Source organism: Podarcis erhardii, assembly GCF_964252035.2.
Source record: "Podarcis erhardii genome assembly, chromosome: 2".
Lineage (NCBI taxonomy): Eukaryota > Metazoa > Chordata > Lepidosauria > Squamata > Lacertidae > Podarcis > Podarcis erhardii.
Genome location: NC_138498.1, coordinates 68,095,050 through 68,119,469, shown reverse-complemented (window position 1 = coordinate 68,119,469; position 24,420 = coordinate 68,095,050). Strand labels below are relative to the sequence as shown.

Here is a 24,420-nt window from a genome sequence, read left to right as displayed (position 1 = left end):
TTTTTTGCTAGACTAAATGAAAGCAAGCAGCAAGCCAAACTTCTGGCCAGCCAGTTGGAAGTTCACCACCAGAACGTAAGAAAATTCCTGCTGGCTCAGACCCATCTAGTGCAACATCTCTTGCAGGACATAAGGACAGCAGCACACCCCTGTTTGTCTGCAAGGACACGTGGTCTCCAGCATTAATCAACAGCCAGTCCTACACTGTTACCATTTTAGGCTCCCATGGTATCTGCACATAGCATACCCTCCTCAAAATACAGCAAATGATACTCTGTGCCTCCGTAAGTGTCAAGCAAAAGCAGTGTAACAAAATCTTTGCCCTTGTTTCTTCTAGGCATAGTGACTGGCTGAAGATGAAAACAAAATCAATAAGTATTTATTTAAGCACTTAACTAGGGGATGACACAAAACAGTTCCCCCCCTTGTGCTGTTTACAAATACAGAACTTTAAAAAAATATTATTCGGCATTTAAATTGACGACCCTAAATGGACAAATAAAATTCTACAGTAAAGCCATATAATTTATTTTCACACTATTTAGAAAAAAATGTTACCACTTTGAGGTACGTTTCTCTAAAATGTCATATTTCACATCTAAGCAGCATTCTACTTACTTGATTCATTAGGAGTGGGTTTTCAATTGAATATAATATTAGCAATGACTAGAAACTAGAAAATGAAGTGGAGATAAAGGTGACCTCATTGGGCCATCTGGGGGAAACACCCCACTATTATTGCTATTATAAGGGTTGAAAAGAACTGTCAACTTCAGTTCTCTCTGTTTCTAATTTTTCCAATCTTAATTTCCATTCTCCACATTTTGCAGCAATTAATGATAGATTTATTTTTCAATTTTTTTCCACAGAAATTCATCAGTATTTTAGTACAAATTTCTCCTAATAAACACATTTTTATATGCCATTTTGACTAATGTACACACTTTTGCAAGTGATTTGCCCTAATATATGGATTTTTGTAAACATTGTTTTGTTGGAGAACTACATTGCTAAATTTGGATAAGTATGAATTTAAAAGGATAGCTGTGTTTTGATTCACATATTGTTTTGGAATGTGATAAACTCAGATTTAAATTTGATTTAAATTAAATTGAATTTCTCCTCCAATGATGCTGATGCTGATGTATATATAAATCACAATTATTTTCAAGGAGAGTTGCACATTCTGGGAGATTTAGAGGAAGAATCCCAGGGTTACAATTAGGCAATACCAGGAGTCCTAGAAAGCTGCCGACAGTTAGGATATATACAGTGGTACCTCGGTTTAAAAACAGTCCTGTTTACGAATGATTTGGTTTACAAACTCCGCAAAACCAGAAGTAGCGTCCCAGTTTGAGAACTTTACCTCGGTCTATGAACGGAAGCCAAACGGTGGAAGGGCACTGGCGGCAGGAGGCCTCATTAGGGAAAACGTGCCTTGGTTTAAGAACGGATTTGGTTTAAGAACGGACTTCCAGAACAGATTAAGTTCATAAACTGAGGTACCACTGTAGTATTAATCTCGATGGACCAATGACTTGATATGATTTAAAACAGCTTTGTTTTATGTATTTGTTTTGACTTCTCAAAGTGTTTAGTGTTTTTCTGAAAGTGCAGCCGTTATGCTTATTTAGCATTACTGGAATATGCTGTCTTTTTGTTCCTGTGGGATGTGAACCGTTGTTCTTGCACAGCGGACAGGAACCTAGCTGCATGAACTTTATTTTAAAGAGATTTTGTGAGTGCAGTAGGAATGGGCGGGTGGGTAGACAACAAGAGATAGTGTTTCTTATGTCTCTGGGAACATGAAAGCACAATTCCTATGCAACGTTGTTAGCCGCATATGCCAAATTGCAGAACTTGATCTTCAAAACTGTGTGAGTGAGCCCTTGGTTCTACTGCCATAGCATCTAGCCACCCTTCTCAAGGATAATCACTGTAGACTCAATACTATATTGACTATAGGCTGTATTAAGCCCCGAGGCCCAGTTGTACAGAGAGCTAACCTGATTGTGAATTTCCATTTCCATTGCTCTAAGGACTGTTTGATGTAGTCTGTTAATTGGTTTGCTTGAAGATCTTTGGACAAATATTTTCCCCTAGGACCATTTTAAACCCAGTCCAAATTTATTTAATCAGAATTGTTTGTCTCTCCCGTAATTGTTGCTTTACATTTTAAAGATGTTGCTTCTCGGCTGCGTCTTGCTTTAATTCGTTGAACTGATTCTGTGCAGTTAGATTGCATTTGCCCTTTTCAGACGTTATCAAATGCATATATGCTCATAGCTCAATTCTGACGAGTCCAGCGTTGCTGGAGCCTCCTCTTATGGAATATGGAAGCTAAGCCAATGTTTCATGATGAATATTAGAGAAGAGGGCTAGGGGTTGCGTCTTTCTTCCTGAGACCAGCACGGACTGTGTATTAATCACAGCACAAATAGATTACAAGACCAACAGCAGGACTGTTGCTGATAGCTGTACATGGCACTAATTCGCCTCAGTAAGCCTGAACTTCTGAGTTCAATTAACCCTTATTCTCAAGGCCCACCCATAAACTCCAAAGTAAGCACAGTTTTCCGCTCCCTGTGTGTATGTGTGTTTTATCAATGTAATAGATTGTTTCTCTTTGAGAGTGGAAGCCAGGCACATTGCTTACATGAATTCTAGCTACTAATGAATGGGGGTGATGGGGCCACTTCGTGTTGGTGGGCATCTGCATCACTGTCCCTTCGATCTGGCAAATCAGAATCTTTGACGCTGCCACTAGCTTCTTAATTTATTTGTGTCATTAGATACCCTGGTGGCCCAGCAGGCGCTGCTGGAGGCTTCCCCAGTAAAACTGTTTGCCCACACAGAGCATTAGCGGTTAAATAAGTACAGAGCAGAAAAGGTTCCCCCCTCCCCATTATAATTATTTTTAGTATTCATTTTCCTCTGTCTGCGCCATTGTGCTGAGGCAAATTGGAAATCTGGTAATTAGGCCCTGACTCTTAGTGTAGTATTAGAGTCCCAAGCCAAAGTTCAACACCCTGAAATGAAATTTAAACCAATTAATCAGTTAGATTTTTACCGCTTGTCCGTGTTTTCTCAGCAATTCCCACAGCACGTGGCCTTTGATCAATTCTCCTGCAAAAGCTAAAATGTGTGCCTGCTGCTAGCGAAATGGGGATGACATTAACATGGCACTCATAAAACAATCAGAGCAGTGAAGCCCTCAAACAGAACAGGGCATAGTAATATTTAATAAAAGCGAGCACATAATCTTCAGAATTAGCATTTTGTGCCTTGCAGTACCTTTGGGAGAAGAGCTTTTATTTGTGGAGTGATCATTATTATAACAAAGAACAGCTACCTAATAATTTCCACTTTAAGTCTGCAATATGCTATGAGCATTTCTGAACCATTATGCTAAACTGAGGCCTGGGTAATCATTTTATTGTCACCATTTGAAGGGAGGAAATTCCCCTCTACCTTTAGTGGCTGGAGAAATGAGAGAAAACCAAACCACAAACACAACACTGTAGTAGTAGTAGTAACAACAACAACAACAACTTTTTTGTCTCTTCACATGCTTTATACGGCATGGAATGCTCTGTATTCAGAAGCATAAGGGAAACCTAGTTGGCGTTCTAGAGGAAAAAAATACGTTATTTGCTTTTGCTTCTGTTGATCTCGTGTGTGACGAATAGTTTCACTCTTACAGATGCTATTTTACTTCATTGGTTGATTTGTGAACTGGCAGTAATGGTGCAGTCCTAATCCCAAGCAGACTCTGCAGGGAGGTGCACAGATAGCGATGCAACCAGAGAGGGGCACCCCGCGCCCACCCCCGATCACACCTGTCAGGCACCCAGGCAGCCAGGGGGCGTGAAGGGGCTTCCCTGAGCCGGCTGCAGCGCGCTCCTATGGGTGGCTGAGAGGAGAGGAGCGGGCTGCCCCAGAGTGGGGAAGGGAGCACACCCTGACTCTCCTTCCCGGACATTCAGCCTGTGGTGCCCTCCAAAATCTGGTGTCCCAGTGCCCCGTGCCACTAATGTCTATGGGTAAGACGCCCTTGCACAACTTCCACATCAGTGGAGTATCATTCCTGTTGAGATATGACAGGTGCCCATAATCTGCACTTTCTAGAAAGAGTTGAAGACATTTTTGTTCCAACAGGCTTTCCCAGGTGATAAATGGGTTTTGATTACAAATGCCCACTTGCCAGGGTTTAAATCTTGCTTTCAATGTTTTCATTGTTTTTTAATTATTTTATGTGTAGATTGCCTTGAGATGGGTGTTTAGAACAGGGGTCAGCAAACTTTTTCAGCAGGGGGCCGGTCCACTGTCCCTCAGACCTTGTGGGGGGCTGGACTGTATTTTGGAGGGGGGGGAATGATCAAATTCCTATGCCCCACAAATAACTCAGAGATACATTTTAAATAAAAGGACACATTCTACTCATGTAAAAACACGCTGATTCCTGGACCGTCCGCAGGCCGGATTTAGAAGGCGATTGGGCCGGATCTGGCCCCAGGCTTTAGTTTGCCTACCCATGGTTTAGGAGGTCAGTAATAAATTAATGGTAGCAGTAGCAGCAGCAATAGCAAACAAACAAACAAACAAACAAACAAACAAACAAACAAACAACTTGCCAGTAGCTAGACTGACTTAAAAACCCAGTGGATCCTTGGATAGCTCAGTTTTGTCCCCATCTTACCCCCTCCCCAAATGCCCTGCTTTAAGAGTTTTTGCTGGCTAGTACCAATGGAGATTCAGCCACTAGTAACTTTGGACTGTATAGGAGTTGTATAATAGGCCTTGTGGCACACAGCTCTGCTTTCCAGCAGGAGGGAATAGCTGGGAGCTCAGGAAGAGCAGCTGGGTGCAAGGGCTGCCTCGGCTGCCCCCAGCACCTACTGACTGAGCTTCCTGCCTCATTCTGCCAGACGGTAGAACCATCTCGGCTTAAGAGATTGCTCTTGCATTTTTCTGTCAGTGTGAAAGTTTAGAGTTGCTCTGCACTGCCTAGGTTATTGGCTTTTAGTGTTTATTTGATTGGATCCTATGATCTTGTTAAGCTGCTGCCTTATTTGTTCACCACTCAAAGAACATTGTGTTGCAGAGCTGCCGATAAATATAATAAATAAATAAATAAATTTTGGTGTGATGTGATGTGGACATGCTTCTGAGAAGAGAGAATCCTCTAGGGTTTCCTCTAGAGCAGCATTTCCCCAACTTGTGGTTCATGGCCCACAAGCAGGGTGGGTATCAAAAGCTTTTTCATTTTTGCTTGGATGTCTCAAGTAACGGTTATAAAATAGACAAACTTGCAGCTAAAATGCACAAAACCAATGGCCACCAAGGACCTAAGGTCCAAAAATCATGTGAAAATAAACTGATAAGTCACCATGCCAGGTAGATGTGAACCCATGGGTTCCATACTGTAGGTCGGAACCACTGCTCTAGATCAGCAGTGGCCAAACTCGGCCCTCCAGCTGTTGTTGGACTACAGCTCCCATCATCCCTAGCTAACAGGACCAGTGGTCAGGGATGGTGGGAATTGTAGTCCCAAAACAGCTGGAGGGCCGAGTTTGGCCATCACTGTCTAGATGGTGTGTAGGATCATGATGCTTTGAGCTGCTATCCCAAGACCAGTAACCATGTCAAAAATGAAATAAAAAAATTCCTTCCAGTAGCACCTTAAAGACCAACTAAGTTAGTTCTTGGTATGAGCTTTCGTGTGCATGCACACTTCTTCAGATACACTGTGTATCTGAAGAAGTGTGCATGCACATAAAAGCTCATACCAAGAACTAACTTAGTTGGTCTTTAAGGTGCTACTGGAAGGAATTTTTTTATTTTGTTTTGACTATGGCAGACCAACACGGCTACCTATCTGTAACATGTCAAAAATGGTAACTAGGGTCAAATTAGACATGGTGTTAATTATCTGAATGCAAGTAATTTGCACATTGAATAGCAGCTGCAGGAGGGCCCTCAGTGGGATTGTAGGTTTCCCTCTTGCTGTGCCCTCCACCCTGCCCTGTCCTTCCTGAAGCTGCAATATGCAAAAGAAGGAAAGCCTTCATTTGGTTATGCGAGTAGCAGCTGAGAGGTCATTTTTTGTTGGGGCCACTGCAAAGGTGAAGAGGAAAGGCTTAAAGTCTCCCTTAGACACAGTCAAGAATAAGACCCACAAATGCTTCAAAGAGTCATTCAAAGAACAAAAATAGGACAATGAATCATAAAACTACCAAACAACTGGTTATAGATCCATTTTGACTATCAAGTCTTTTTCAAAGATGTCCCAGTTAACACCAAGCCCCTGGGAAAGGTTTCCTAAACAATCTTCTGTGGACAATGTGTCCTAACAATTCCTCTTTTGCAACAGTGGCTGATAAGAAGTCCTTTCACTAAGCATTTTTCCTTTTGTTGAAAGGCTGTCCTCTACAAACACAGCTTTATGTTATTACATCACATATTATCCAACTTCACTGAGATGCAGATTAGATTAGATTTTATTACAAAATATAGCTGCATGTCTGGTTTTGCCCTAAATGGCCATGTGAATTGGCTCATAGTTGGGATGCAAAAGAGGAGAGTTTGTCTGTCATCATCCTGGTTTTCAAGAAACCCTGCAGCTTCTTCCAGATTGAGACATCTGGGCTCCCTATTCTACTATTTTACTACAGAATTTGCTGACTGTTTTCCCAGTTCAATACCAAATATATAATTTTCATACCCATTGTTAAAAACCATGTCTTTTGTACCAAATTTTTATTTCAATGATTTCTAGCTTTTTCCTGCCTCCGTTTATTTATTGCATTGTCTTATTGGTCAGCATCAATCTTGTTAATAAGTGGCTCTAAGAGAGGGTAGGAAGGAGGCCTCTCTATTTTCATTACCCCCCCCCCCCATCAGTTGCCTGCTTGCATTGAAGAAGGAAGACACCGTTTTGTTTTGGATATAAAATTTCAGGGTGATACTTAAAATTGAAAACTATCCCTGAAGATACTAGCCCACCATGGAGTGAAGAGTGAATGGATAGATTATCTTGTTGATAATGCAGCCTGCCACGATAGCGTTTGGAGTTCTTCACTGTCAACAAAAAGATGGAGGCAACTGGAAGGGTTTATTCCTCCAGAGACATGGAGTTGAAAGTGCTGAATTGGTGTTTTAGTAATGGTTTAATGAGGGGCTAATAAAACTGGGGGGTGGGTCAGGAGAAGGCCTGGCTGTGCCTGGCATGGAGACTAATGGACATGCAATGGAGGTTAAGCCAGAACTCATCCTGAGATTTCATTTCTCCTGCAGATGTAAGAAGGGACTAAAATCCTGAAACTTCCAGTTAAAACCCTGAAACCTGTTAACCTTATTTTTACATCCATGCCTTCCCTTTTGTTAAAAAGGAGCAAAACAGTCAACACACCTACTTTCCTCTTGCTGCTAATAATCTCCTCTCCAAGGAGAAAGGGAGAGAATGGCAGGTTTCATTGTGCTCATTGAACTATGAATTATTTGTTAATTTCTAGAAAATATCCCCCTCCCACCGAGACATGTGGAATATTGATTAAAGTTTGCTTATGTGGTGGGGTGTGTGCATGTACCATCAGGAAGTGTGTAATTGAGAAGCAATTTTAATTTTGTCCATGCTCTGATTTAATCAGAGCATTTGATTCCTTGGAGGGCGTGGGACGATATTTTTAAACTGCTTTTATTAGCTGTAAGCCCAGCACCATGAGTTGAGCTATTAAAAAAAAAGAAGTGAGAAGCTTTCTGGAGTTTTTAATGCATGCATGGCTTTATGAGTGAAATGCAAGTCCAGCGTAGACATATCAAAGTTAGTTGAGTGTGTATGTAGCAATTCCTTGACTGTAGTGTTGTAAGATTCCTTTCATTAGCTCATTTTTTGAGGTGCAAAGCTTGATGCTGTGTAATGGATGGAAAGGGCTTCTTTCCATTCTTCACTCCCCTTCTTGAGCTGGCGGTAGGACCAGATTTCCCAGAAGGCAGACTAGGGACTAGGCAGACCTTTTTAGAAACCTCAAAATCTTGTATGAAATCTTAGCCAAAGCAATAATCTTAATACGTAAATAGAAACAACAGTAGCACTCGTACAGTATACATCTAAGGTCCTCCTATATATACCAGGGGTCAGCAACCTTTAAGACAAAAAGAGCCACTTGGACCCGTTTCCGAAGAAGAAAAAAAAACTGGGAGCCGCAAAACTCGTCATTATAAAAATAACTTTTTTGTCACTTTTTAAAAATTATTTCTTTGTTTGACCCCTCAGAATTACTCCTCCTCATAGAAATAAACGTTAAATTAACAAGCTGCCTTTTTTTTGGTGTGTGTTCTTCACTCCCCTTCGAAACAGTGAGCAGCGTACATGCCCCCTTTCAATGCAGTGACCAGTGTACATGCCCCTTACAATGTAGCGGGCGGGCGGGCGGGAAGGTGACGTCGGGGCGGTGCGTGACTAACGCACGCACCACCCCCATGCAACGTCACAGCCAGTACAGTGCCCGCCACAGTGGGGAGTGTCGGGGCGCACAATGCGCTTCCTCCCCTCTCTAGTATCCGCCCCGGAGCCGCGGCAAAGGTGTAAAAGAGCCACATGCGGCTCCGGAGCAGTGGGTTGCAGACCCCTGTCCTATACTTTAGCAGATGGCATTACTGGTAAAAATGTTTTTCACTGTTTTTAAACAAATACGTTTTAGCTGCCTTGTCATGCTACCAAACTGTACAAATTCAAATTCTGAATATATTTCATGCTGCTCCCCAAAATATTGATGGAGAACTGCAAATGACTTTCAACCAGTTGCCTCTGTTGCTGAACAATGCAGAAGCTTAGATGGTGAACACAGAGTTGAACACATCCAGCCCAAAGTTGAGTGTGCTCAAGTGCATTGAAATCAAAGTGATCTATCTTCTGGACAGTCCCGTGTAGTGGATCTGTATTATTTAATTTTTCTAGTAAGGATCTTTGGCTGGGAGGGAGAAACTTGCTCAAGGCTACCCAAGATGGCCTGGATTTGAATCCAGGACCCTCTGGCATGTTTCTCTTGAGACCATTTTTATTTGGATAAAATTCATATATGCCATGTTAATTATGCATCCATCAAACTAAGGGTGAGGTAAATTGTTGAGAATCTTCATATTCCTGTTGAAATTTTCATCTTGGAAAAGATAAACTCTTCCTTTAAACTGCCTGGAAAATTAATCAGAAATCAAAAGCATTTCTTTTGGTTCTTATCTGACTCCTGGTGCTAACTGCTGCTCAGAATGTGCCTGGTAAAAGCTTCAAAAGACTGATATTTGGAGAGATGTTCAGACAGGTGGTGCATAGGAACCACTGAGGGAAGCGCCTGAGCCTGGGAAACAAGGGTGGTTTTCTCCACCCTGATCTGAAGTGTAAGGATTGGGAAGCTCCACCCTGCCTTACAATGGCTGGGGAAAGCTTCCAAGGAGGATCCAATACGATCACATCCTACGCACAGTTAGCTTGTGCGATTTCAACCGTCTGCCATTCACAGCTGGCTAGTTGAACTTGCACAAATTAATTGCATGCAAGGCAAAGAGTTTGAATGCTCCCTTTGCACCAGGTTTTTACATACAAATTCAGGAATTTCATAGAGCAATCTTTGCCAAACTGATGACTTTGGAGTACAAATCCCATCAGCCCCAGCCAGCACAGCCATACTGGCTGGATCTCATTGGAGTTGTAGTCCATAACTTCCAGTTGGTACCAAGTCGAGGAAGCACAGCATAGATGCACAGAAAAGGTGAGTGGGAATAGAAAGTGTCCTTTCTAGCTTGCATTACACAAAAAAGTGTGTGTGCAAAGTCCCCTTGAAATAAATTTACACAATTATAACCCCCCCCCCCATATTTTCTTATTATTTTCTTATTCTGAGGTTCATGCATGAGGTGAAGGGTTTGATAATTAGGAATGTGCCAGATTTTCACAGCTTTCAGTTTTCACTTTTTGATAGGAACTACCAACCCAGCAAATACTTTTGTCAACTCAATTCAATAGACGAATTGTTCAAAATCCTTAAAAAAAAAAAAAAGCTGTTTCACAAAGGAGCTGCATAGTTCTAAATCTACCTCAAAAGGATCAAACCCATGAATCTTTTCCGAGTCTTGGCACATCAAAACTGTGCAATCACTGAGTTAGCCCACCACCAAAGGACCAAGTCTTGTGAATCTCCCCCAATTTGGGATTCAAGGAAAGCAATGGAATCTGCTCAGTCAATGAACAAGATTAAAAAGGCCAAACTGAGGGAAACTCTCTAATTTGTCAGTAGCCTCTGGGCCCATCTCTCTTTAGATGCATTCTTTCAATCCTTTTTGCAAGCCCTTTAGAAAAGTGATGGTGGGTTGCCCACTTCCAGCTTCCACCTGTGGACCCACCCACAGCCTCATAGCTTGGTACAAAGAATTATAGAGGATATATCATGGGAGGCTGGTCCTGCTAGTCAGTTTGACCATTGGAGCAAGGATTGGGCAAGTCCATTGTGTTAAGGCTAGAAAACTTAGGTGGAATTTGCAATGGACTCTTGTGCCCATTAAAAAAAAAATCCCCATAGAATTACTTCCCTTAAAAGATTGATCAACTACATACAACTATGGGCTCACAGGGCATGTTGTTTTTATAACAATGGGGAGAAATACAGGCATAGGTAACCTATGATAAGTGTAGCGCTGCTGTTTTCTTTCATGGTATTGAAATAATGGAACATTTTAAAGCATCTAATTCTTTCACAAATGTGAATTTTGCAGTCGACTGCTAATACATGACACCATATTGGTTGTGCAGTATCATGCTAACAAAATTCAAAAATGATTTTATAAAACTTATTAATTGGATAAAATGGTTCCACGACACAAGGAACACTCTAGACACAGTAAGTTCTCCAAATAAAATTTGAGCTTTGTTATAATGGAACTCAAAGACAGCCCAGGATCATGTTTTGTGGAGACCTGAATTCAGTGTTACAAAAATGTGCTCTATTCTCTAGTCAGGCTTCAGCCAGCAATGCTGCTATTTTCTTTCTATGGCCTGCCAAACACGATTATCTTCTCAAGAGAAACAATGGAAACAAAATAAAATTTTAATTGCAAACATTCCCTTTTCAAAGATCTGGTTTGGGATCTCTCGCACACAAAGTAGAGAGATCTCTCTCTCTAGAACCTGCATCATAGTATAGGAGAAAGAAAATCAAAGCTTTTCCTCCCCTTCCCCCTCTCAAGTCTTCTATCATTAAAATCTTGTTCTAACAGCCGAATACTTCTTTTTCATGTGTGTTGGAAAGCAGCTACCCCATGTATCAAAGCCATCAGTCCAAGTGAAGGATGGACTACAGGAGGTGCCACTGTCATCATCATAGGAGACAATTTCTTTGATGGGTTACAGGTCATATTCGGCACCATGCTGGTCTGGAGTGAGGTAGGTGTTGTCTGCACATTAATATCCAGTAACTTTGTCTAGTTTATAGCCAGCTTTCTTTCTTTTAGGCCCTGTTCTATTGCAGTAACAATGAGAAAGATTTTCTTATTCCTCCCAGTTTATATAAAATCACTGGAGCAACCCTTGGCACAAATATAGTGCCACTGTCCTTGTCCACATTATCAGTTCTAGTCAGTCTATTGACATTCTAAAATATAATAATCTATGTCACAGTCCCCCCCCCCAAAAAAACACCCACCCACTGGTAGTCTCGGTTATCCTAATTTGCCTGAACATGAATAAAATAATCAAGCCCTTAATTATAATTCTTTTTTTTTTTTAACCAGGCACTGGTTTGCACAACACGTTATGGCAAACCATGGTTTAGTGTGAACGCGCAAGTATGTAGGCCCCAAGAGAGGAACTCAAAACTGTTTTGCTGCTCCCTGGTCATTCCTCTGTTGCATTGTGCTATGCTAGGCCATAGCTTGATTTAGTGTGTCATCTGAACCCTGGCTTATGGTTTAGTGCTCTCCAGACTAGCCATGAACTTTAGCCAAAGTTGATCCTATGATTTATTGCTTGTTGTTTGTCCAAGAGAACCAAACCATATTCCAGATGACTTACTAAGCCATCCAAATGACTTATTAAACTATGGCTAAGCTCAACGCGGCAGCTGAACAACTGGGGAGGAGCAAGGTAGTTGTGACCTCCTCTTCAAGATCCTGTATGTTTGTGCTAAAACATGGTTGGGCTTAGCATGGTGTGTGAATGGGGCCACTGACTTTATATTCTTTGTGCTGCAATATCCATACCTTAGTTAATCATTTTCTCTACTCATTTGTTGACATTTTCCTTCCTTTTCTATTTCCCATCAATTTATGCCACAAATTTGTGGCCATGTCAGTGGTGACATGGCTGTTGAAATTACTTAATCCAATAGCAGTTGTTGGACTATAATGGGACTACTTCACAAAAAGTGATTTGAAAATGGCAGCTTTAGAGGCAATTGAAATGTGTAGGTGCTCATGTGATATAATAGATCATTTGTTTGAGTGCCTCTTATGTCAAGATCTTCCACATCTGGAGAACTAGTAAGGAAAAGGCTTACTGTCAATCTACAATCATCTCTGATGTGGGAGATCTTCATGTGCCAACAAATTATTAGAAGAACATCTCCAGCACACACACAAACACATACACACACACATTGAGACTTGGAAAAAATTGTCAGGCTTCAAATGGCAGGGGAGTGTAGCGAAGCTGTTCTAGGAATGAGGAAGATTCAGTTTGGATTTAAAGGACAATGTAACTAATTAGCATTTTTTTAAATAAATAAATAAATAAATAAATCTGAGAATCTAAACAACCATCTTCCAAAATTTGCACTTCTTTGAATTTTGCAATGCAGTTCTTCAGCCAAGTGATGTATAGAAACTGTATACATTGGGGTAGAGTGTGCATTAAAATGCATTTGTCAGTTAAGATAACATTACAAAAATGCATTATTTTGGGGGGACTTTCCTTTGCTGAAATGTGTATCTGTTGCAAAACTGCACACAAATGTGAATATTAGGAGAAATTCACTAAAATGCTGAGGAATGTTCATGATGCATTTTTTTAAAATTGCAAAATGATGTGGAAATGTGGCGTACTGGATTTAAGATTGGAATAGTAAGAAATTGAAAATGAAATTGATTGATTCACCCATTTGCTGTGACAAAGGAGAATTCAATGTGAATGGAGAAACTATGCCAAGATGAGAAGAAGGTTTAATAATAATAATGACAACAACAAAACCAACTTTATTATTTAAACCCCGTCCATCTGGCTGGGTTTCCCCAGCCACTCTGGGTGGCTTCCAGCATATATAAAATCACAATGAAATGTATGACATGCACTTAGGGGAGAAGCCATACCTCTGTGGTAGAGCATATCCTTTGCATGAGAAGCATCCTAGGCTAATTCCCCAGAATCTGCTGTTGAAGTGTCTCAGGTATTAGTGCAGGGAATGGTTTATGCTTAAGACATTGGGCGCCATTTCCAGTCATAGCACTGGGCTAGATGAACCAGTGATGCAACTCAGTATATAAGGCCTCTTATATTTGTATGCCCCATTCTGAAGTGGTATCATTCCAAGTGATGATTGCAACATGTGAGTGCCTGTATGTTTGAGCTGGCTCTTAAATGAATAAGCATTTGATCATATGTTACTTAAGGTCTAGCCAAGAAGACAACATTTCTTTGATTTTTATAGTTGCCACAGCAGTTTTGCAGTTTGGTCTTTGGTTCTTGAAAAGCATGAGGGATCATTTTACAGTAGGTACCAATAAAGATGTGAACTTCATCTTTATTTTCTTCATGGAAATTCGGTTGACCAATAAGGCACTGGCAGCTGTGCCATTGGCTGCAAGAGATGCTTCACCATGATACTTAAATAAACAAGATTCTCCCAAGGTGCCATTGCTGTTCTGTGAGGCGTGGAATGCACATATTTCAATGTGAGCCCCATCTTAGTTACCTTGTCCCCTGTGCAAAGTTGAACCATACTGCATCTTTTCCTTTAAATGTGGTCATTCAGGGAGCTCCCCCCACAAACAAAACAAGTAATCTGTTTCTTTCTTCAGAGGTATGGAACTTTCATTTAAAAGATTAATTTCTTTTATACTTCCCTTCCATATTTCTAACTCTATTGAAAATATTGGCATGGGGGTAAAGCATTTTTAAGGGCTAAGAATCAGTTTCATCAAGATTACATTGCACTCCAAAATGAATTGATCCAATACAGTTAACTGCAGGGGATAAATTTTAAAAGCACCTTTATTTAAACCTCCCCCTTTAGATCTAAATTAATATTTTACATGTGCATTTGAGAAACAAAAGACATGAGCTCTCAAGTGTTCATTGTGAAATAGTCTTGCTGCTGTAAGGCACACACCATAAGCAATTTGCAGGGCAAATATTGTAATTTTAATGTATTTTGCATGTATTCAAGCTTTGTAATTGCAGTATTTATAGGCATGAAATGGAAGCTGATTATCAAGCCATTTATTGAGACTGCACTGGTGTATGTGCCATTGAAGAAAATAGGACTTTTGCTAGCACAGCACTTTGAGGATTGAGATGCATGTTAAATATGTAGATTTAAAATGATTTTGGAAACACGTATTTATTATTTAAACATACATTTCAGTTATAGGCTCTCATAACATCATTACAGCCTTTCTCACTCAGGGAAGTACATTGGAACATAATTTGTCACATTAATTGTGTGCAGAAATACAGATACTTCGGGCCAGGGCTTTCAATTAATCTTCAACTACCATAATGAAAATTATTTTTTAAATTCTTTGACTTTATTTTTTAAGAAAAAAGAAAGAGGAACAGGTTATTCACTTGAATTATGTCGTTCATACATAAACAGCAATTGTATATACAATGGCATAAACAAGCAAATAATTTCAGTTCCAAGACCAGATTATTTGGCAGCCTTGATTAAACCTCAGAAAATGTTGACTCTCTCTTTTGTAAGATGAGGACTGCAGGGACACTATCCCTTTATGCTTAAGAGCACGAAAGCATAGCTTCTTCTTTTTTTATCTGTCACCCTTTCTCTGTTTAATTTTTGTTAGCTATATACATTTATTTTAGTGATTTGTTTTAAAACTATTTTTGATATTATTAGCTCGTTTTGGCACTTTTGAAGTGGGCAAGACGGGGTAAAAGTCTTGTTGTTGCGGAGAGAGATCCTAGTGAAATTGAGAGCACGCATAAAGTTTTTGAAGCCAACATAATTACATCCAAAGTAGCCCAAAGAGACATTCTCCATTAGGTTACTGATTAGGTAGCTGGAATGGAAGAATTGTATATGTTGGAAATGGACAGTCTAAACATTTGCTGTAGGCCTCTAGTTCTTCTCATGTTGCAGATTAGGGTCTAAGACCACAAAAATCGTCAGTGATAAAGCGATCTTTGAATTTGGGTACTTCTGACATTAGTGCCGTTGTGCTGCCTCTCACATATTCTGGGCTTCAGAGATTTGGGGAATTGTAAGAAGTGGTTCCAGGGCATGGTCTGATGAAACATAATGTAGTCGGTAGTCTTGCTAAAGTGAAACAAATCTGGGTTTTATCCATGCCTTGATGGGAGACTGACTGCCTTTTCAGTGGAAGAAAAGTGGGATATAAATGTTAATAATAATAATAAGAAGAATGAAAAGGGAGATAGGCATATGGCTGTTTACAAATGTCACAAAAAGGTAAAATCTTTAATCTGTTTTGGGTTTAAACTTTAAGACCTGTGCTAACTGTTCTGCAGAACTAAAAGCAGAAGACATAACCATGTGCTTTGAAAGTACATGTCTTTTTTCATTATATTTATGTTGATAAATTTCTTCTTCCTCATGGTTCCAGCTGCTGAAATTACTTATGTTCATGCATTCATTCTTTTATTTATGGATTATATTTAAAGCACAACCCTTCCCCATCCACAGAAATAGGGAACAGTTAAAATAATAAAAGTACACAGAAAAATCCTGATAATGTCAGACCAAATATGACATAAAGCCTCAGCCCAATTGAGAGCTTAAATCTTGAAGCCAAAAGCCAGCCAAAATGAAGAGGTCTCATAGTGTGTCTGAAAGAGGCTCCGTTAGTATTTGGCAAGACTCCAGGAAAGGAATTTAATAACTGTGGGGCAATTGCTGTACTTCTCTGCATTACACGTATTGCATAGCACACTGCTGGTGTGGGTGTTAAGTACACTAATTTCAACCAACAGAACAATGAGGCTGTTGGTACATTTCACTTTTGCACAGTAACTCAAATGAATTTCTAACAAGCTGTCAATACTTTTTTCATTCAAGATAAATTATCTAGAACTAGCAACATTTGTTTAAAAATGCATCTCAATATCAACAACAGCTCCATAGGATGCAGTTACAGTATGCAATATAAAAATAATTGGAGTAGAGTACGAACTTGTTACTGATGCAATGACCAATATACTTTGGGATCTTAAAATGATAGTAGCAACATATGTCTTGCTATTCTTAAGCCCTGTAGTTCAACTTGTAATACGGTTCATGTTCCAACTGATTTAAGAGAATTTATATGAAACAGATGACAAGCATAATATCTTTAAAAGTTTTCAGTTTACTTAAAAATCCCAGAAGGGACAGGTGCTGTTGTGCTTGATTATAACCTCGTTCCATATTCTCATTTCTTTTATGTCTAAGTAACTCACTTTATTTTCTTAAATAGATTTATATTCTGCTTTTTTGACTAAGTCCTCGTAGTTGCTCACAACTTTGCAGAATGGAATGCATATATTAAACACCACACCCTTAAAAAATAAATAAAAAGAATTAGTCTACCTGGAGTAAGTGCCAGATGTTGACTTCACCTGCCTTTTTTCTCTGTCCTGGATTTGTATCCACAGAGCAGTTGGTAGTAAATGGTCCTGTAATGGGAGGAAAGATAGTCTAGCAGCCGGCAACTGCAGTTATGTTAGTGTGTACAGAAAAACTATAGCGGTTACTGGGAGATGTTTGAAGGTTGACAAAATAGTGGTAGGCTGCTTAGAGCAGGTAAATGTTCCATTGCATCACATTTGATACAGTGAAAGAATGTAGCACAAACTTAAGTGCTTAAGGATTTGTGACATTAAAAAAAGAGAGAATTAGTGCCTAGGGGTTATGTCTCAGGTTTTGGGGTTCCTATAGCAGTTTAAATCTCTGGGCTGTGACTTAGCCTATTGATACACCTGCATCATTAGTGGCTACTCCTACACATGCATTCCTGAAGCATTGCTGGGGGGAGGTGTATATGATTTATAAGAATCCATTCAAAATTTCAACACAGGAAGTGGGGGGGGGGAGTGGTTTTCAGATTTACCCCTTTCTGTAACCTCCAGCGCAAAATGAACTAAATGTCAACAGTTTGATAGAAAGTTTGTGCCCAGAATGACTGGACAAAAATCTATATTTAATTGTGCTTTTAAAACCATAGTTTTTGTTTAACATATTTACTTAAAAGAGAATGAGGGAGTGTGATCGTAAAGAACTTTCCAGCAAATCTGCTGAACTCTTTTCAACCTTAACACTATGCAACAATGTACCATAAATATGTCAGTTTCTTCATGGGAACCAACATGTTTTTATTGGGAAATGGATGAAATGATGTTGAAAGAGAATTAAATTGGGGACAGACATATGGAAGCTGCAGAGATATTAATTTGCACACATACAGATGCATATACACACATATACATATTTACACACACACACACCAGGGGGTTTCACCAATCATAAGGTTTCATTTGAACGCCCGCCCCCCCCCCCCCCGTGCTTCGTAAAACAGCCTGATTTGGCTGGAACCAATTTGAAGGCTGCCCAGTTCAGCTCAGGGGTCCAAGTCTGCTTGTTTTCTTTCCAAAAAGGAATAATGTCTCACTTTAAAAAGGGGGGGGGCTACAATTGGATGACATTTGCAGGCAAGGTCACTCCTTCTGAGGGCAAGAATCATGCAAAAATGGAAAAAGATAGCTGTACTTTTTTTCCTGCAAAGGCAGCCATTACAGTTGGGAGCGGGTAAAAAAGGAATCACTTCATCTTCCCTGGTGTTTTATGGGCAATTGGTCTGAAAATTGCAGACAGGAGAGAGTTGCTTCTGGGTAAGAATGGCAGACAAATAAGCCGAGGTGTTTTTGTTCTGGGAACCTTTAAATTTGATTTTGGAAGGGGAAGAACTGAAAGATTTGTTTTCCTGGGCGAAATCATTCTCTCTGATTACAATTTAAAGCTGTCAGTCAGAAAGGAACTCTTCATCCTGGTGCTTAGAGTTTGGCTGTTGCAAAGCTGTTCCCTCCCTCAAAGCACTGGGATTGGAGAGGGCTAGTAAAACCATACCCTCTGATTACGAGATGAAGCTGTCAGTAACAACACAGCTCTTCCTCTGTGCCCTCTCACCACTCTGCTTTCCCATCCGTCATCATCCCACCCTGGCATTATGATGTTATGCAGCAGTGACTGGTGGGGCAACACAGGCAGCGTGGTGTGGTGCATCTGGCTTCCAAACAGTGAGCTTTGCTGCTACGTACAAGAGAGGGAATGGCAATGTGCAGAGAGATCAGTTTGGTGGAGGTGCGGTGGCAGAGCCAATCCATGGTGCCTATCACTGCACCTACACTAGGCTGATCTTCCCATGCTTCACCTCTGTTCCTTTTGGGAAGTGGCAATGATGCTCCCTTAACTAAAGTGATGCTTCAGGTTAAGAACAGTTTCAGGTTTAGAACGGACCTCCAGAACGAATTAAGTACTTAACCTGAGGTACCACTGTATATGCCACACTGTAAAATGAGAATGAATTTGGGCAGAGATGATGCTATCTTATACTGAGTCAGACCACTGGTCCACCTGGTTCCATATCTGATGAACGGTGACTCCCCAGTGGACTGCCAGGCCTGGTGTATTATAGCTCAGGATGCCAGGGATTGAACCTAGGATCCTCTGTATACAAAGCCTTTGCTTTGCCACTCAGCCAAAACCTCTCTCCATGGCCAAACCCTCTTTGAAACCTTCCTCTTTTTATTTAAGTTTGTTCTGTCCTCATTTCATTTTTCCCTGTGCTGTGTTTTTATTATGCATGCAATTTACCCAAGAAATGAATGAGTGGAAGATTTTACACACACACACACACACACACACACACACACACATATGTAAATGAACCCTGGATGGTAAGTCCAGTCAAAGGTGACTGTGGGTTTGTAGCACTCATTTTGCTTTCAGGTCAAGGGAGCTGGCGTTTGTCCACAGATAGCTTTCTGGGTCATGTGGCCAGCATAACTAAACCGCTTCTGGCGCAGCAGAACACCGTGATGGAAACCAGAGCGCATGGAAATGCCATTTATGTTCCCACCGAAGTGGCATGATGAAATTTGGAGTGTTATTCCAGCATATGGTTCTTTCTCAACATTTAAAATTTAGCATGGCATGGAGGTATATTGATCCAAAAGCCACATTCCCGTAACACAACACGTAACACTGTATAAAAAGAAATGTTAGAATCCAGGATATAAACACTAGCATTGTAATTAGGATAACTAACATAACAATCCCCATGTCTGAGTGCACCCTCACTCCTGCATAGATATATGTCAGTGAGGCACAAATGAAATTTACTTCGACTGGATTATTCTCTTGTCATATGAGGTACATACTACATTTTAGAACTTGGGAATTTTCTGTTAATTTTCAATAATATGCTACGGAAGCCAGCATATGCTAGGCCCTGAATTATTATTATTTTCCTTGAGATGCATGGATATATAGAAACTGCAAGTTGACTGCATTCAAATGTTGCAATGTGTCACAAACAATTTTCATACCCAGAAGCAAATGCCTGCCATGTATGAAAACAGAGCTAATATTATTACGACTGGGAAGATGAACATTTGCAAATATTGTTGTCATTGGCTTTTATACTGGTTACTTCAAAAACGCATTCAAACACTGACAGGTTAATTACACGTTCCAAACCTTTGTTTATGTGATCTGAGAAGAATGTGTTATTAAAGAACTATTTTGCATCTCACTGATTTCCTCCTTGCTTATTTTTTTCCTCCTAGCTTATTACACCTCATGCAATCAGAGTTCAGACACCACCCCGACACATCCCAGGTGTGGTAGAAGTTACATTGTCCTACAAGTCCAAGCAGTTCTGTAAGGGCACACCTGGAAGATTCATCTACACAGGTAAGGCTGCTTTAATTTTGACTGTTCATAACAGAATGGGAAAAGATGTGTTTCATCCATCTTTGCTGACACTGCTGCTTTTAGACTGAATGTTACTGCAATAGGCTTTGGTGCAACCACATTTGGATTGCAGCATACAGTTCTGGTTGCCTCACTTTAAAAGGGTATTGTGGAGTTGGAAAAGATTCAGAAAACGACAACCAAAATGTTTAAGGAGATGGAGCAGCTCCCCTGTGCGGAAAGGTTTCAATGTTTTGAACTTTTTAGTTCAGAGAAAAGGTGGTTAAAAGGTGACGTGATAGAAGTTTATGAAACTGAGCATGGATGCAGAAAGGGGCTAGGGAAAAGTTTTTCTTCCTGTCTCCTAGCACTAAAACTCATAGACATTGACTGAAGCTGAATGTTGGAAGAATCAGAACAGAACAGTACTTCTTCACACAGCACATGGTTAAATGTGGAAATTGCTCCCACCGGAGTCAGTGACAGCCACAAACATTGATGACTTTAAAAAGAGGATTAGACAAATTCATGGAGGACAAGGTTATCAAGGGCTACTAGCCATGATGGCTGTGCTCTGACTCCATGATCAGAAGGAGTAATGTTACCAGTTGCTGGTAACTAAAGGAATGAAGACTGCTCTTGTATTGGATCTGACTTGGGGATTTCCCACAGGCCTCTGGTTGGCCACTTCTTAGGTGACGTTGATCTATTTGAGTTGTTCTGCTGACAAAAGCCTCTGTTTCACAGGTGTGCATTTACATAGACCGAGAAGAAGGGAAAGTATAGCAAGAAAGCTTGTTCCATATAATAGAAATATGAAATACAATGCATACCCTTTAAACTTGGCATGTAATATACTTACCTGGTAAGGGAGACACCTTGAACATAAACTTGGCATGTAAAAAGGTAAAGGTAAAGGATCGCTGCTCTGCTCCATGGGGTCACGAAGAGTCAGACACAACTAAACGACTAAACAACAACAAAGGATCGCTAGACGATCAAGTCCAGTCAAAGGCGACTATGGGGTTGCAGCGCTCATCTTGCTTTTAGGTCACGGGAGCTAGTGTTTGTCTGCAGACAGCTTTCCAGGTCATGTGGCCAGCATGACAAAACCACTTATGGTGCAACGGAACACCATGATGGAAACCAGAGCACACGGAAACACTGTTTTCCTTCCCACCACAGCAGTACCTATTTATCTATTTGCACTGGTGTGCTGCCGAACTGCTAGGTTGGCAGGAGCTGGGACAGAACAATGGGAACTCACTCCATTGTGGGGATTCGAACCGCCGACCTTCCGATCGGCAAGCCCAAGAGGCACAGTGGTTTAGACCACAGTGGCACCCGTGTTTTGGGAACAACCCACTGTGTTTACCACCATTGGCCATTTGTACAAGCAGTGTAGTCTACTAAGACACGCTACTGGTAACCTTAAAGCACTCCTAGTGGAGTTCATAAGGCTCTCTGACCTAAACATAATGGATTGAGTGCAAATTGTAAAGCAGCAATGCTTGAAGATGGTAATCCTTAACTCCTGTCTCTTAGAATCATAGAATCAGAGAGTTGGAAGAGACCACAAGGGCCATCGAGTCCAACCCCCTGGCATCACGTTATAGCTCGTCAGGCTAGAAATGCATTTGGGTCAGGCATGAGCCTATGGCTGGGCAATATCAGGGCTTTGCTTGTGGCTCCCTGGCCCTGCTCCAGGTACCTTTGGCTATCAGCCTTCGCTTTCCTTCTATACTGCTATGGCCTCGACTTGCCTGCTACCTAGCCCTGTCTTTGTTCAAAATCCTTTTTAAATGGGCTTCCCAGGGTAGACACTGGCCTGCAGTTGAAACTCTCTTGTCTCTCAGGACTTGTATTTCAGCTCTCTGCATACTTGGCTGCCTGTATCCGTTTATTGCAAGGGCTAACTTTTGCAGGGTTGTGTGCCTATTGTCTTTTTAGAATCCACTTCAAAAATAAATAAATGGGGTGGTGCTTTTTGTTTTCTTTGCACAATGTACTCCATTTTATACTGAACAAAGAAGGAACTTAATGCAGTCTAGAGGACTTAAGAATCCACAAGCAGAAGACTGTTTGGGTACAAAAAATTAAAAGGGAGCGGGAGTTATACATTTATACACCTATTGGTCTCACCTTCAGAAATGCCTCCCAGCCCTTTAAACAAAATGCAGAATTGGAGCAAACCTACTGAATAGTTTAAGTTAATTGAAAATTATAGGATTGACCCAAGAGGAAAATTTCGTTTGCACTCCAATCACTATTACAAATTAAGGAAAATTACTACAATTTTGTTTAGCTATGGTTTCACACTGAGTTCACAAAATTAGCTCAGCCGCCCTGACAAAGTCAGCACTTTGTTAGTGATCAGTAGAAGGGGGGAGAAATAATAGACTGTGGTGTGTACAAACGAAGCATAGAAAAAGCCATGATGCTTTACAGAACTAGGCCAAGTGGTTTTAATTAGGATTATTAGTTCATTGTAAATTTTGAAGAATAATCAAACTAGCAGATTAGCTGTTTCTTTTAAAGCGAGAATTTCTTGCCATTCATTTTTCCCATGAGAACTTCTTTTAACTCCCACATAGTTTATCTCCCCCCCCACACTTTTTTTTTTTTTTAACAAGTCTCATTATGGGCCTACAGGAAATGGACCAATTGGAAGTTCTGATCCTGCAACATTCCACAGCAGTGTTCCAGTCGGTGGGAGTTTTTCCACAGTGTTTGTCGGTGAATTCAGTGTTCTGGAACGTTTTACAAAACCACAGAGGCCAAATGTTTTCTCAGAGGAGTTTGGCCTCTGTTTTTGGCTGAAAACAGTGAGGCATCACTTGGTGTTTATTTACCCTGAGATTGAGAATGAGAAAAGAGTACAGAGGAGGAAAGAAAAGAGGAAAGAGAATTGGGGGTTGTGGGCAGCGCAAAAGCCATTCAGGCATACTTTCCTCTCTGGTGAAAATGCCCTATCCATTAATGGCCCCATTTTGTGGTTAGGTCTCATTTAGAAGAAATTATTTTTAATCAGTGTTCAACAAAATATCCCCTCAAGCCACCTGGCTGTAAACTTTTTTAAAAAAAACTGTTAAGTGCTTAAATTCTCAGAAAAAAAAGCCCAGTGGCCCATTAATTTTAAGTTATTTCCCCCTCCCCTTCATTTAACTGCCAACAACTTAGAAATTTGATTTGTGAATTGCATGTTGCATCTATGAAGCAAGATCCAGATGCAAGGAGAAATGTTATGTCTTAAAAAAAATAATTCTTTTTTGTAAGAACTGTACATTCTGAGCTTCATTAAGAGAGGGAAACAGTTCCTTGATCCCACCCACCCCACCTCTGTCATTACACAGGAAGTCTCTTGCAAAGCAAAACAATTCACATTTGGATGTTAAATATATTTAAATATAGAAAAAAGAACTCGGATACTTTCAGTGTTCAGCAGTGCCTGTTTTTCAGTGAACTCTTAAAAGGGGCCAGCCTTAGCAAAAAGCAACAACATATTTAAAATTCACATAATTGTATAAAATGTAATGTTAGTCTCTCTTTTTTTACATTAAATTCCCCGTGAGGTTTACAGTGTGATAGAACACACACACACACACACACACACACACACACACACACACCTTTCCTTGGAAGCACTTCAGAAGGATGTTTATGTTACAAACAGACTCATGAAACCTCCTGACAGGAACTGCTTTTCTGCATGGATTTTGCCTGTCACAAAAGTCGCTGAAGAGAAGTAAAACTGTTTTCAACTAGAGCTGACAGAAATGCCTATGTCAGGCTGTCTTTACTGAAGGAAATGCAAGATGGTGTGTCTTGGAATCTGAATGACTGGGTGTGAGACAGTCCCATCTAGGGATGACTGGGAATAAAGCTAATGTCATTGGGCACAAATGCTTTCTGTCAGCAGAGCTGACTTCCAATCAAATGCATTTATTTGGCTTAATTTTGGGTTTGTCTGAAACCTCCAGTGAATGCATACCTAAGTATGTATGTATATATGCATTTAAATATTCCACCCTTTTATTTAAACTCTAAAGAGCTTAAAAATGCAATTATTCAATTCAATTATATTTTAAAATTCTTTCAAATATTTCCAACTGTTGGAGATTTTTTAAAATAGCATGAATCACCTCCTACATGTGTCAGCTTTCAAATTCCATTCAGCAAATTAGGATTGATCTAGGCACCTGGTATAAGCCTGCACAACATGTGACCAAAC

The 24,420-nt window shown here is 40.4% G+C and overlaps 1 protein-coding gene across 8 annotated transcripts in view; it reads left to right on the top strand.

The window, feature by feature from the left end:
- EBF1 (EBF transcription factor 1) overlaps window positions 1-24,420 on the top strand; it is a 377,261-nt gene that overhangs the window by 278,427 nt on the left and 74,414 nt on the right. For 4 of the 8 annotated variants that reach the window (XM_081851539.1, XM_081851535.1, XM_081851537.1 and 1 more), the window contains exons 9-10: window positions 11,304-11,434; window positions 20,063-20,189. In XM_081851539.1, coding sequence (XP_081707665.1) covers window positions 11,304-11,434; window positions 20,063-20,189 — 258 coding nt within the window. Of the gene's footprint in view, window positions 1-11,300; window positions 11,435-20,062; window positions 20,190-24,420 lie in introns of all 8 variants that reach the window. The other 4 variants (XM_081851538.1, XM_081851534.1, XM_081851536.1 and 1 more) reach the window with 1 other exon arrangement.